The 14,704-nt window shown below is 39.1% G+C and overlaps 1 protein-coding gene across 10 annotated transcripts in view; it reads left to right on the top strand.

Moving 5' to 3' along the window:
• adgrb3 (adhesion G protein-coupled receptor B3) overlaps window positions 1–14,704 on the top strand; it is a 145,713-nt gene that overhangs the window by 73,021 nt on the left and 57,988 nt on the right. For 9 of the 10 annotated variants that reach the window (XM_061790021.1, XM_061790023.1, XM_061790024.1 and 6 more), the window contains 3 exons: window positions 2,161–2,262; window positions 7,852–7,958; window positions 9,296–9,490. In XM_061790021.1, coding sequence (XP_061646005.1) covers window positions 2,161–2,262; window positions 7,852–7,958; window positions 9,296–9,490 — 404 coding nt within the window. The remainder of the gene's footprint in view (window positions 1–2,160; window positions 2,263–7,851; window positions 7,959–9,295; window positions 9,491–14,704) is intronic. The other variant, XM_061790018.1, reaches the window with a different exon arrangement.

Here is a 14,704-nt window from a genome sequence, read left to right as displayed (position 1 = left end):
AGATGACAAAAAATGGTGGCAAACTGACTGTAAATGTACAGAACTCTGCGGTTATAGGAGGAAAGCGATTAACACGAAATAATAAAACATTATATTTATATTTTTAAGGTCATACTTCAACCAGATTTTTTATATATATATCGTTTTCAATGTAGTGCAAAAGAAATATGTTACATAAATGCTAGGGCTGTAATGATACACCAAGGTCACAATTCGATATGTATTACGATTCCTGACCCACAGTTCGATACACGATTAGATTTTTTTCTTTGAGGGGGTAAAAAGAAATTGAAAAAAAGAGCCTGTCGTAAAAAAAAATAAAAAAATGGACTATTTATTTAGGACACTTAATTTTACATGATTGTAAAAATAAATAGAATTACAATCGTCTTCAGTCTGTGCTGTAAACCACCAATTTAATAACTAAATCTGTAAAAGCAAAGAAACATTTCTCTAACAAAATAGCTCCCATTAAAAAAATAATAAGAAATAAAGGACACTGTGGAGTTTCGGTAACAAACTTGCTGTCTATGCCACAAACAACAACATAAAAGGTGAGTTAAGATCTTTGAGACTTTCTATCTGTGAATTGCAGAAATTAAATAACGAAATAGGTAAAAACAAAGCACAACATTTCTCTTACTGTCTCAAAGGAGTCGAAACAGCCCAGCACTCTCTGTGCAGTCAGATTAACAACAGAATCAGAATCAGAATCATCTTTATTTCGCCAAGTATGTCAAAAACACACAAGGAATTTGTCTCCGGTAGTTGGAGCCGCTCAAGTACGACAACAGACAGTCAATTGACAAAGAATACTTTTGAGACATAAAGAACATTAAGAAAAACAGTCACTGAGCAATAAAAGGTTGCTAGTAATCTGGCAATGCCGGTACAATTTATTAATTTTGACAATTGTGCAAAAAGATGGAGAGTTCTCTAGCAATGAGAGCAGTTTGAATGACTAATAGAGCAATAGTCCGGTGCAATGACCATTGTGCAAAGGCCGCCGAGACTAAATATATGCAGTTTAAAGTGACAAGTAGTGCGATAATCTGGGACAATGTCAATTGCGCAAATGTTGCAGATATTACTCAGTCAATTGTGCAAATGGTGCAGATGCAACTCAAGCACATGGGTGGCCAGTATTGGTCAATAACAGATATGCAAATAGTGCAGCGTGGCGAGACTACTATAGTGAGTGCACGAGTAATGTACTGTATAACTGGCTCGGCAGAAGTGTGACAACAAACTCAAGACAAAAAAATTGGCAGCATTTTGCAATGGAATTGAAAGTTAACTGTTTAAGACGTTAATGGTAAGAGGGAAGAAGCTGTTGGAATGTCTGCTAGTTTTAGTTTGCATTGCATTGCATTGTAGTGTGTACAAAGTACACACTACACTGAACTGACTTCACTACACCACAACACAACACTACAGGTGTTACGGCTTTGTTGCAAAAGGCATGTTATGGAATGCGCACAATAGCAGTGAGTTGGAATAAAGTACCGTTAGCACACAGTCATTGTACTCACATTATAGACACAACATTGGGGAGGAAGATGGACTTTCACTGACTTTGCGCCACTCGCTACCCTCATTCCTCTCCCTCCCCTGTGAGCAGATCGGACTCGCCGAAGCCAACGATGCACGGCCAACTGCGATGTTAATACACAACTTGGGCATCAGGGCCAGCGCATTTTGTTTACATCATCGTCTCCGCGATGATGTAAACGGACGGTGTCGCCTTGTTGGCCAGACACTTCCCTGCTCCATAGACATGTGTAAGTAGTGAAAAGTAAAAAGTGAAAAGTGAAAGTAAACCACCAGACGTATAGGCGGATTACTTTCATCCAGCGACGGCAACACGGGCTAACTGGAAAAAGTAGTTCAGTGAAAAGCAGTTGGAGGAGGCTTGATGAAGAAATGTATCTTCAATTTAGGCTTAAGTTTTATCAAATTAACTTTAAAAAAATAATTATTATCTTAATTATATTAAGTTTGGTAGCACTGTGAGCTCATGTGCCTGTATGTACAGTGGAGGAACACAGTTGGAAGGGCATGTCGTGGTTCTGACATTTCAAAGACGACGATTTTCGGTTTCGATGCAGAATCGTTACACCCTTAATAGATGAAGTACAACTCTATCACTTTGCATTTCAGCACCATATGAGATTTGTCCTGAAGACTATGCAGTGTCGATGTTGTGGAGACGAACGCCTTCAGGGGAACTGGCCTTTAATAGATGTCCACCCAATGCTACAGGTAATTACAAGTAATATATATATATATATATATATATATATGTATGTCTATGTACTGTATGTATGGAAATTACACAACAGACCTTATTGTTATAGTTATAGTAAGTTTTTTGCCTAATTGTTCTGAAATCTATAAAACTTTGTGACGCTAAAACAAAATCTGGTGCCATAATTCCTTTGCCGAATCCAAAGCATAATGCCCTTTTCCCTTTATCCCAATTCAACACGCAACATAACTCTTGGCAGCACCTGTCATATTTGCAGGGGGCTGTGACTCATTGCTTAGCATTGTTATAGAACAAAAAAAAAATCATTGATGTGACAATGCCATGTTGTTGGGTTTATATACAATATAAAATAGTAAGATGCTACTTAGAGTAAATGGATAAAATAATGAAAAATTAATATATAGATCTACTTAAATTCAAGTGGTACAGATGGATATCATGTCATTTCTAATATACATTCATCTCAAGTATATTGTATTTTACCTTGAAAGCTCTACTTGAGTAGAGTCAGCAAGTTGGAAGCCTCTGTACGTAATTGTTTATGTCAAGATATTCAGTCATTTGCAAGGAATCCAACCATCTATGTGTATCAGTGTAGAAGGACATTAGGTGAATACACGGAGGTTTTGTGATGATAATAACGCTAGCGTGCCATATAGCTTGATCTCAAATGCCTGCATAATGGATGGACTGATGCAATGATAAAAGTGTACAATAAAAGAGATCAGACATATTTCATCCTTAAACTACATTGTCACTTAGCACTGGAAAAAGACTATAATGGAGTATAGTTCAAGTCAGGTCAAGTTTGTAAAGCGATTAAACACACCAAAAATCTTAGCAGGGTTTGTAAAGGCAGCGTGATGAAACACTGAATGAACTAGAACCTCTAAACCATACATGTCAAAATCAGGCCCGGGGGCCAAATTTGGCCCACAATACAGGGTTATATTTGGCCCGCAAGACTATATCAAATGTGTATTAGAGCTGGTCCACCAGTATATACCACATGCACCGCTAATGTTACAAATCCCAGAATGCTTTGCTAGTGTGTTGGCCCATCAGTCTAGACCAGCGAGCGCACCTTCCCTTTCAGTTGCAGTCGTTAGCAACTATGCTACCAGTCTCCTCGAGCAAATTTACACTTCCCCTTCCCAAAAATGGCCAAACATAAGATGGAAAATGGTTAACTTCCAAGACAGGTGGGAGGCAGATTGTCTGTTCACTAAAGTAAAAGACAGACCTGTTTGTCGTGTGGGGAGCAACGTGGCTGTAACAAAGAATATAATATAATTGAATTCATGTTTTTTAATGCCCTTTATCAACTCCTGGCCAGGGACTGTTAATAGTTTGAAGTTGGATTTTTATTGAAGGACATTCTTATTTTTTTGGGTTGTTTTGTTGTTGGCCTTTGAAAAAAGATGTACATAAAAAAGAAAGGTAGTTGGAGATAGACAAATAGAAGCTGGAGAGACAGAAGAATTCATGTTATCTATTTAAATACAAAACAACAAACAAATACAACTGATGTCTTTTATCGGAAATTAGATTTCTTGTGTTTATAATATTAAAGATTGTTTATTGCAGATTCACTGTTTAAGCAAAATTTAAGTTTGTTGTCATACGATAAACTTTAATGCTACATTTCTGGAGAGACGGGAAACATGCACATCGCAGTGATTTTTCATTAAATATTAAGTTTGGCCTGCGACGTCGCAATTTTTTATTTTGGCCCACCGTGAATTTGAGTTTGACATCCCTGCTCTAAACCTTTTGTTTTGTTTTGAAATTGAGGTCAAACTCACACAACCTGATGCGAAAGGAAATCATGATTAGGCCTCTTGCTTCCCTCCAGGACAGTCAGACTGCTGAGATAGTCTTAACAAAGATGAAATATTGATCAGCACAAGCAACGCAACTAAATATGAGACATAAATGTGGGCAGACAGCTGTGGTGACGCATCTAAATGTGTTCGGGGCATAGGCGCTTACACTGCTGTTGTCACAGTCATCATCAAGGTCATCATAGAAACAACACCCAGCACTGGGGCATCAGCGTCGACTCACCCATCACGGGTGACAACTGCCACCGTGGGCGAGAAGATGGGCTCAGATTGTGTAGGGAGGCAGAGTTTAGACCAAAGTGGATAGTGTTGCAATATGGAAAAACAGGTGGACTCAAGTGCTGGACCTCAACTGCAACTGCAGCCATACAGAATGCGATTTTTTTTTTTTTTTAACAAGGCATAATTACTTAATCTAAAAAGAAACATGGACAAGATGACACAAACAAAGCCCACTACCAATTAAGTGGAACTTATCAGACTGCAACAAAAAGCAAGCATGCAGCTGATCGGGACAGTGTTGTTGTTTTTTAAGGGTTTCTAAATTAGAAAAGCACTCAGTCGAACACAGACCTCTGCAAACGTTGAACCGTTAACACAATTGTAAGAAAAAACATTGTGGAGCATTGTTTCTCTCCTGAAATTGTCACTTTGTACAATCAGCAGCACTCTGATAATAACAAGGCTGGAGATGGAAACAAAAGGGCTTTATTGTAAAGCCACATACAAACACGAAATAAAGGGAGTTCTGTCCATTAACCACCCATTTAGCTGGCTGGTATGACCGAAAACAAATTTCTATCCTGTATTCTCTTTTTTATTAGAAGACATATTTTTTTTCTTGGCCCATGTGCTACCCCTCTACAAAGTTTCAGAGAAATTTTCTCTGGACTTGCTGTGGAATTATGCTAACAAACCAAATTACAACAACAACAAAATTTACTTTGCTTTGTACTTGGTGGGGGGGGGGAAACAGCTTAACATGTTCACATTTGAAGGCCTTTAGGGACAAACATGCATTTAATTTGTCAGTAAGTTAGTTTTCAACATTGTTTGAAACTATATAACAGATTTCTGCAGCATTTTGTAGAGTGGTAGCACGAAGGCCAAGAGCCCCAGTTTCAGATAGAGGTTGAGAAATTCAGTTGAACTTTAGCACAGTTACAGTCCACTTGCATTGGTGACGAATAGGTCAGTGACCCATCAAATCCAGCAGATGGAGCTGTGGTAAAAAAAAAAAGTTTACTGTATGCGACATTGCCACATAATTTGTGATGCACAATAACGTCACTGACAGCGCTTGAGTAGAACATTATCATCCTCATGATGACTCAGTCAAATGCAACTGACAGACAGACATGTTAAGGATTGTTCAGCATTGGTGGATCAGTGCTTTACTGATTCTCGGTGCAGTAGGGAGATGTTGTTTTTTCCTTAGATGACACCCTGAGATGTGAGCACACTTTGTTTCCAACAGATTGTACGGTACTTTTGGCAGCATGGTTTCAGAGATGACTTGCTGATCAATGAATGGCATCTTGCAGTGAGGGAGGGAGAAAAGCCTTCTTTTGGCAGAGGATTTAGTCATTTACTACTGATTGTGATGCTTTCAGAATGCCTTGACATTTTGATATAAATCTTTTTAGCAAAGGTTCCAATCAGTGTACCGAGAATGGTCGGAAGGCTCCGTCCTACCCTTGACATTGACAAACACCCAAGGACTGATAATACACAGTTGGAGAAACTAAAGACAAGTTTGGGGGTGAAAACCAAAGTTTGGCCGCGTAAACATCAGTTGTATTTATTTTTGAAGGTTGCAGGAGGGCTGGAGGCTATTAAACGGATTATCTGAACCACTACGCTACTAATGGTTCCCCTCAAATTTTATCAACTGTTTTAGAATTACATCGGCGTCGTGTAAACGTGTACAGTGGGCTCATTTGCAAAATGTAATTTTTTTTGTGACATGGTAATAATTCGTGTTGTCATGCATACTGTACTTTTTGAAGATTTTGTTCCCTAGCAAAGGTCAAACAGCTTCCATTTGTATCAATATCTGTCCCTAACTGCTGCTTGAATTATCAATTAAATCTGATGTCACGCATCTAAATTAGAGTGTAATTACTGCAACATAACTTCAAGCTATTAAACTCTTCACAGGTTAATGCATCAGAAAGCTCTCATGTACCTGGAGATAAATAAAGAAAAAAGAAAAAAGAGACGAAATGAAACTGAGTTGTGGAACACAAAGCTTTATTGTATTATTTTCACCAGCTCTGCATCATTACAATATATGAAGGTAGTGCAGATTAAAATCATGACCATATGTGACCCCGGCATAGTGTAAGAGAAGTGATATATGAATTTTTGGTGGTGTCATTATTACATGCTTACACATACCTTATATATTTTTTTGGTTTTTGTTCAGCTCCTTGGCAGCGTTTTTTTTCTCCAAGATTTATTTTTATTTTATTTTTTTATTAGAGGGGATTCAGGCATTTCACATCAATGAAAGTTTGCCTTTGGCAATTTGTATCTCCCCACTCTGAATATACATTAACATGTCATTAAAACAGGTCTGGGGTCATCAGGCGGCCAAAAAAATCATCTTTGTTCTATAGTCTGAGAAAGGCTCATAAAATTTTCCAATGCTAAAGTAAGCTGTGAACTCAATTTGCTATTTAAGAACTTGAATCACATTTTAAAAAAATATTGAAAATGTGTTGCTTACTGGCCATGACATGGGTACGATTGCATCTTTCATGCACATATTTTTTTATCTCATAAGATTGTGTACCTATACTAAAGTTTGAGTACTTTGTGGGTTGGGGCATGGTTGTGCTGTGAAGCTGGCATGTGGTTGTCATTGTGGTTCGAGTTGGTGTGCAGAACAGTTCCTGAGTCCTTACTCTGTGCTGCAGGGGTGACGTTCTTGTGCAGACGGATTGTGTGTGAGCAGATAAGATAGTAGCTGTAGAGAAGGACGGGGGGGGGGCTTTGAGCCATTTCTCTGTGTGTGTGTTTGTGTGTGTGTATGCGTGCGTGTGTGAGAATGAGAGAAACCAATAGCGAAGGTTTAAGGGAGGTAGGGACACCAGGGGAATGTTTTGTTACTGTGGGAGTTTTCCTTGGGATGTCGAGCGGCCGGGTGATGTGTGAAGTGCGCTCCAGCAGGTCGACAGCTGGGAAGGTGTGATGGACCGTCTATGTAGAATGTGCACGGCCGTGTGGGTGGATATTGGGTGGTTCTGCTATTTCTGGATCACTGTTCCATTGCCTGACAGCGACCACAGCAGTAGCGCTTCATGCTTGAATAAACCCTTCATGAGTTTGCATGTTGCGCTAATAACACAAGACATGATGCATATATTACAAGTCATGGGACTCCAGTTTTATTGCTAATACAGTACATTTAAAAAGCACTCTCAAATGCACTCCATAATTGAGTATGCAACATCAAATTTTGATGGTTAGTGATGAGCGGCAGATCTGGACAAAAGGGGATTGTTAAATATCTCATGAAAGAACTAATATGTCTGTCCTCTTCTCTTCTCTTTCCTTCATTTCCTGTTTCCAACTCCCCCACCATCTCTGCACCTTCCTGTCATTCAACTCTCCTTTGGTCTTAATCCCACCCCTAAACTCTCTGCGCCCACATCTTCATTCCCCTTCTTATCTCTCCCTGCCGCTTCCTCCTCTCCAAATCTGTCACCTTCTCTCCCTCCCTCTGTCTCACAGGCACGACCAGTCGACGCTGCTCTTTGGATCACCATGGTATGGCCTTCTGGGAGCCGCCGAGCTATGCGCGATGCATAACAAATGAATTCAGATACTTGCAGCAATCAGTAGGTGCAAAGTCAGCTCCCTCCCACATCCTCTGTTCCCAATGCATCAAAATGTAACCCCCCCAGCACTTTCTCCCCACCACTCATCCATTCTCATTGCACTGTGGCCAAACGGCTCTTTCATAGAGTGGGAAAGGGAACATTTTGCCATCTTTCTTTTTGTAATAAATTGTCTTCATTTTCCCACACTTCCCTTGTGTTTTGTTGTTCTATTGGAAACAAATCAACCAAATGTAAATGGCTGAACTACAATTTTGTTGGATCCAAGAACAAATTGTCTCTAAAACAGTGTCTAGTCACCAAAACATTACGGACAAGTTGCTCTGTAATGCCGTAGTTTGCGACAGAATCATTAAATTGTACCATCATATCAAAGTAGTTATGGCATATTTTTTTCAATTCTATTGATTAAAAACAAAATGCCACCAATAAATCACATTTTGATGGAACAAAATTACACCCAAACAAATGTAACCTTTTGCCTCCTTAGTAGGAGTTTTTTTTCCAAAACTGTATTAATTGCTTTTTTTATTCACTATCTTCTCTCAGTAATTAAGTGGCTCAGCTATTATTACTTGTTCTGTTAAATGTTTTATTGATTAGTTTTTTTTTTATTCATCTGTGTCTCTCTTTTTTTGCACAGAGATTGAAGAATGAACCACCTTTTTTTTTTTTTTTTTTGTTAATTACATTCATTAGTTAAATCTGAAGTCACTGATGATGTAGTGGTACACTCGCTTGACTTTGGTTCAGGCAGCGTGTGTTCAGTTCCCACTCAGTGACAGTGTGAATGTGACTGCGAATGGTTGTCCGTGTCTCTATGTGCCCTGCGACTGAATGGCGACCAGTTCAGGGTGTAGTCCGCCTTTCGCCCGAAGTCAGCTGGGATAGGCTCCAGCGCCCTGCGACCCTAACCAGGATAAGCGGTGTTGAAAATGGATGGATGGCTAGTTAAATCTGTATCTCTAACACAACATACAGTTGGAATGTTGTGACTTTATTTTTTTATTTTATTTTTTTTATGAATTTCTATACCTGTGAATGTATATTTTATGGACCTTGAGCCTAATTTTTCATTTGCAATTTCTGCTTAAATGTGTATCTTCTGCTCCAGTTAACTCCTTTTATTCATAATGGTTCATTTTAGACGTCTGTGAGGGACAATAGAATTGAGTCTGGTTCAGATATTAAGTGTCACATAAAGGGTCTCTGAGAAAATAAGCTTTCTTTTCATATTTCATGCACTCCATTTCCTCCAATGTGAAGCTGACTTGTGTGTCTATCAAAAATGTGAAGGACGCCGATGCCCCAAGTTCTTTCCTCTCCTGTTTTTGGAGGTTCAGGGCCACCTCGCAAAGGGACAGAGGATGCTGGCAGGGGATGGGATGTCCCAGGTGACCAAAAACCTGCTGGACCTTACCCAGAGGAAGAACTTCTATGCTGGCGACCTGCTGTCTTCTGTAGAGATCCTCCGCAATGTGACCGAAACCTTCAAGAGGGCTGGCTATGAGCCGTCTTCAGATGACGTGCAGGTAAATTAAAAACCTACAGACAATAACATGCATATGTTGCACACAGGCACGTGCACAGAAATTTTGGGATCAGATGCTCAAGCCAAATAAAGGGCACCCATCGCCAAAATGATTCATACAATTAGCAAATAACAGCAATATATACTGTATATAACGTATTGATTTTTGTTAACACAGTCAATAATACAACTATTGACAAAGGAAGTGAAGGGAGGCTGCAGTACATATAAAAAGTCTACACACCCCTGTACAAATGGCAGGTTTTTGTGATATACAAAAACGGGACCAAATAATCTTTTTTTTTAACTTTTTTCAACTATTAACCTATAACCTGTACAGCGTAATTGAAAAAACATTTGAGAGGGGAAGTCAAAATAGACATAGATAATGTGGTTGCACAAGTACACACACCCTCTTATAAATGGGGATGTGGTTGTGTTCAGAATTAAGCTATCACATTCAAAGTCATGTTAAGTGGAGGTGAGCACATACCTGCCACCATTTAAACTGCCTCTGTTTAACCTCTAATAAATTAAGGTAGAAGCATACAGTATGTACAATATTCCCAAGGACTCAAATAAATGTCCCTCAAATATCAAAAAACTTTGGGTAGGATTGAAGACAGAGGGTATTTTTTATGTTGATGAATGAAGAAAAAAATGGGCTTCGGTAAGAAGAGCACTATTTTTCATCCAAGGCAAAAGGCCAGGTGCTTGAGCACCACTTGAGGTCTACAGGTATATGTATATGTGCCTGGTGGTACTCTTGGGCCATGTTTAGATTTGTTGTTATAATAACACTATAATAACCATATCTGCAATAATTAGAGTAGAAGGACCGGGGTTCAATCCCCGGCCCCGCCTGTGTGGAGTTTGCATGTTCTCCCCGTGCCTGCGTGGGTTTTCTCCGGGCGCTCCGGTTTCCTCCCACATCCCAAAAACATGCATGGTTGGTTGACTGAAGACTCTAAATTGCCCGTAGATGTGACTGTGAGTGCGAATGGTTGTTTGTTTCTATGTGCCCTGCGATTGACTGGCAGTTCAGGGTGTACCCTGCCTCCTGCCCGATGACAGCCGGGATAGGCTCCAGCACTCCCGCGACCCTTGTGAGGATAAGCGGCTTGGAAAATGGATGGATGGAAAGTATAAGGGAAAAATGCTTTGTATTTATTGGTCCGTCTTTTTATTGCTGGCTAGCTCCTGGTTCATGAAGATTGACCAACAGATGGGCAGTGCCATAACAATTGTGAGGAGTAGACTCATCCATTGACACCATAGTAACAATCCAGATTCTTATCCAAATTTAATGTTTTTCCTTGGCCCATAAACCCACCCTAGTGATGGGCATTTGATTAAATTTCCTCGATTTATGAAATCTTGGAATGTTCTTAACTCCTGTTTCAATGGCAGTTTCGTTTTGAGCAGCATGCTCATGGCTTGAGGACTTTTGCCTTGGTCAGGGCCCTCATTGATGTCATTCAACATCTCATAGCTGAGATAATGTTTTTCTTCTTTAACTCGTTGGGCTAATTTTAAAGCGCCTCTCCTGAAAAAAATAATTCTATGCAATGGGTAGAATTCCTAACAATCAGCTACACTACGTTATATTATGCCCGTCGCAAGAAAACTCTTCTCCAAAGTTATTTTCAGTGTAATCCATCTGGCATTTTAGGATGGCAAAATGAGTGCTGTGAAAAAGGTAATTCATACAAGAAAGCTAGTGCTGTTATTTAGGACTAAAAAATTTATAGTTATCTTCTCCCTGCCAACGCTGTCGTATATTAGAGAAACATTTTAGGCAGCACAATGGCTGACAAACAAGCCTGTGGCTCTATTGTATTAAGAAGTCTCCTCCACAGCCTAAGCTGTTTCATCTCATCATGTTGGGCTTGACTGCAGTCCTGATCCTCTTTATGTCAATGATGGAGATTATAGCTAAAGCTCCACCTCCATCTTGAATAAGATAATTTATGTCCTCAGAGCCGTGTCACTTTCAAAGACACTCTTGTCGGGCCTCGGCATCTCTGCTCACTCCAGCATAAGCGCGTGATTTACTCACTGTCTGCACATTCTGTTTGTTGAACCGAAACTCATTGGCGGCAATGAATTGTTGGTTGACATTTGATTTTACCCCAAATCCCATCATATTACCAAACCTCCTTGATCAAGGATGGGGAAAATAACGATCAATTCATCGATAAATCCCTGTCTCAATGTTCTGAGCTCCTGTCTCTGTCTTCCTTTAGAGGTCATGTTGTTCAATTTCAGACCACAAACTAGGAGAGTCTGATTAAACAGTGACCACATTACCACCTACTTTAGCAATAGTGCACTCTGTTTTGCCTCAGTTGGCTCAAGATGCAATTAGTAATTCATTCAACACAGAAAACATATTTCTTAATGATCAACTGATATTTAATCTATTATGCCCATAAGATACCTAATATATACTCACTAGCCACATATAAGGGGTCCATGTAAAATATGATAAGACAGACATAACAAACCCAGCTCAGAGTATGATGCATTGCAGTTCTACAAAAACAAAAACAACAAAAATCATTTGATTAAGGTAATATACTGTTTCTCTCTGACTTTTTTTTTTTTCAAAATGTAGCCGGGCTTGGATGTTTTCTTGGTAAGATAAGGCTTCGATCTTGAGACCCTACCCTATAGCCCAGACATATGAAGAAGAGGGTTGTTACATGTACTAAACAGCCATTACTTGCCAGAAATTCCTGCAGCTCCTTCAGTGTTGCTGCCGGCCTGAGCAAGGTTCTTCTCAGCTTTTCTTTAATTTTGGAGGGACATCCATTTCATGGTAATGTCTCCACTTGATGATGACTGTCTTTACCATGTTCCATGGCCTTTGACATTATTTTGTACCCTTCTCTTGACTGATACTTTTTAACAATGAGATACCTCTGATACTGTGGAAGCTCTCTGTGGACAATGGCTTGTGCTGTAAAATGTGACTAAAAATGAGTGGAAAAGTCTAATAGAACATCTGAACTTGGGGTTAATTAGAGGCACTTTAAATGGTGGCAGGTCTGTGCTGACTCACAGTTAACATGAGATTGATTCTGATCACAGCCACATCCCCAGTTCTAAGATTATCTCAGTTGTTTATTTTTACTTCCCCTCACTGCAATACTTTTTTCCCATACAGTTGTACAGGTTATAGGTCACATAATGGTAGTAAAAGTTTAACAGGTCCCGTATTTTGGCTATTTAGACCTCCATAGAGCAACTCTCTAGCATGGACTTAATATAAAAATGTAAATTTCATTTAAAAAACACCTGGGTTTTGTCATACGAGTGTCCAGAAAGGCCCTTCTGACAGCTATTTCTGTTTGACTCAGTTTTGTATCCATTTTATCCATATTTAGTTAAGACCGCCCCCTTTCCTCTGATTGCTTGCCTCCATGTAGTAGACCCAAACACACGCACACACAGACACACACACACACACGTTTGTTATGTTGACAGCGCTGGTTCAGGAGTGGAGAGGGAGGCGGAGATCTTCGCTCGTGACGTAGATAAGATCAAGAAATTTGAGTAATCTGATTTCAGGCCTCTCGGCAGAAAAACATCTGGGTTTCAGGATTGTGTGGATGATTTTAATTCATATTTCACATTTACTGATACACCACGGAGGCAATATTACATCCCAAATACTAGAAAAGGGTTTGGCAAAATATATCCCCTTTAAAATGATTTACCTGTCTACTTTTGGTATATTACAAAAAACAGGCAAATCAAACCCTAATGTGTAGACATTTTATATTTACTGTATGCATATCTCTTAAGAATATCTGACGCCAACTTCAAATATTTAATTAGAACATTTAAAAAAAGCAACATTATATTAAAATTAATACATAATTTAATAAATGACTAATCTTGGTTAATCTTACTTTGTCACAGAGAAGAAATAAAAAAATAAACAGATATTACATCGTGTACATTGCACCCATTAGTGTTTTTCAGAAAGATTCACAAGTTAAAAAAAGAGTTGCCATCTTTTAAATGACATGACATTTGATGCCAATTCTCAATACATGTGAATAATGAATAGTAGTAATGGAAATGTCAGTGATGTTGTCAGACCTCAGTGATCACATCACATGTCGTCCCAATGAATGCAGCTAATATTCTACAGGAATGTGCCGACCATGGACGGTCGACCTTGAGCCCATTCAGCCATTTTTACACCATAAAAAATCGTTGAGATGAGGAAAACATTGTGTCTGCGGTTATTACCGGAGCTCTTTGGGGTGTGTGGGCGGGCAGCAAAGCAGTCAGATCGCCAGCAGCCTCCCCTATGAGGGGCCGTTAGGGACATTATTCAGGATTAGCTCTCACACTTACTATTCAAATGCTTTCACACGCACACACACACAAACTATTGAAAGGCTCTCATAAGGACTACTCAAACACTCTCATACATACGAGTCTTGCTCTCATTTACACTACTCAAATGCTCTCATTGACTACTCAAGTGCTCTCATTTACAATAGTAAAATGCTCTCATTTACACTACTCAAATGCTCTCATTTACACTACTCAAATGCTCTCATTGACACAAGTCAAATGCTCTCATTTACACTACTCAAATGCTCTCATTTACACTACTCAAATGCTCTCATTTACACTAGTCAAATGCTCTTATTTACATTACTCAAATGCTCTCATTTACACTACTCAAATGCTCTCATTGACACTAGCCAAATGCTCTCATTTACACTACTCAAATGCTCTCATGCACACGCGTCCTGCTCTCATCAACACTACTCGAATGCGTTCACGCGAGAATGTCAATCACATTCTCGCACACATCACTGGCATTCACGAGTTCATGTCAATCATGCTCACATGTGAAGAGTGTAAATCTTTTATTAGGTAGTTCAATTCAAAAAGTGAAATTATAGAGATGAACTGCACACTGCACACACTCAGATTGAAGTATTTCATATTTAAAATGTGTATTATTTTGATGATTGCAGCACATAGCAAATAAAAAAATTGCACATATTGTAAAACTAAAATATAACGTCAAACGAAATAGTGAATTAATTCAAGAAATAGTGATTTTTAATGTAGAAATTAGGTTGGAATTTGCCCTCTGAAAAGTACTTCAGCGTTTAATCACTCTATGAGAACTGAAGAAAAACTTTTCAACTATATTCAAATTTTTTTAGAGGTACCTATATTT

The sequence above is a fragment of the Phyllopteryx taeniolatus genome, chromosome 11 (assembly GCF_024500385.1).
Source record: "Phyllopteryx taeniolatus isolate TA_2022b chromosome 11, UOR_Ptae_1.2, whole genome shotgun sequence".
NCBI classification, from domain to species: domain Eukaryota; kingdom Metazoa; phylum Chordata; class Actinopteri; order Syngnathiformes; family Syngnathidae; genus Phyllopteryx; species Phyllopteryx taeniolatus.
The sequence above is the reverse complement of the archived record's forward strand: the minus strand, read 5'-3'. Positions and strand labels throughout refer to the sequence as shown.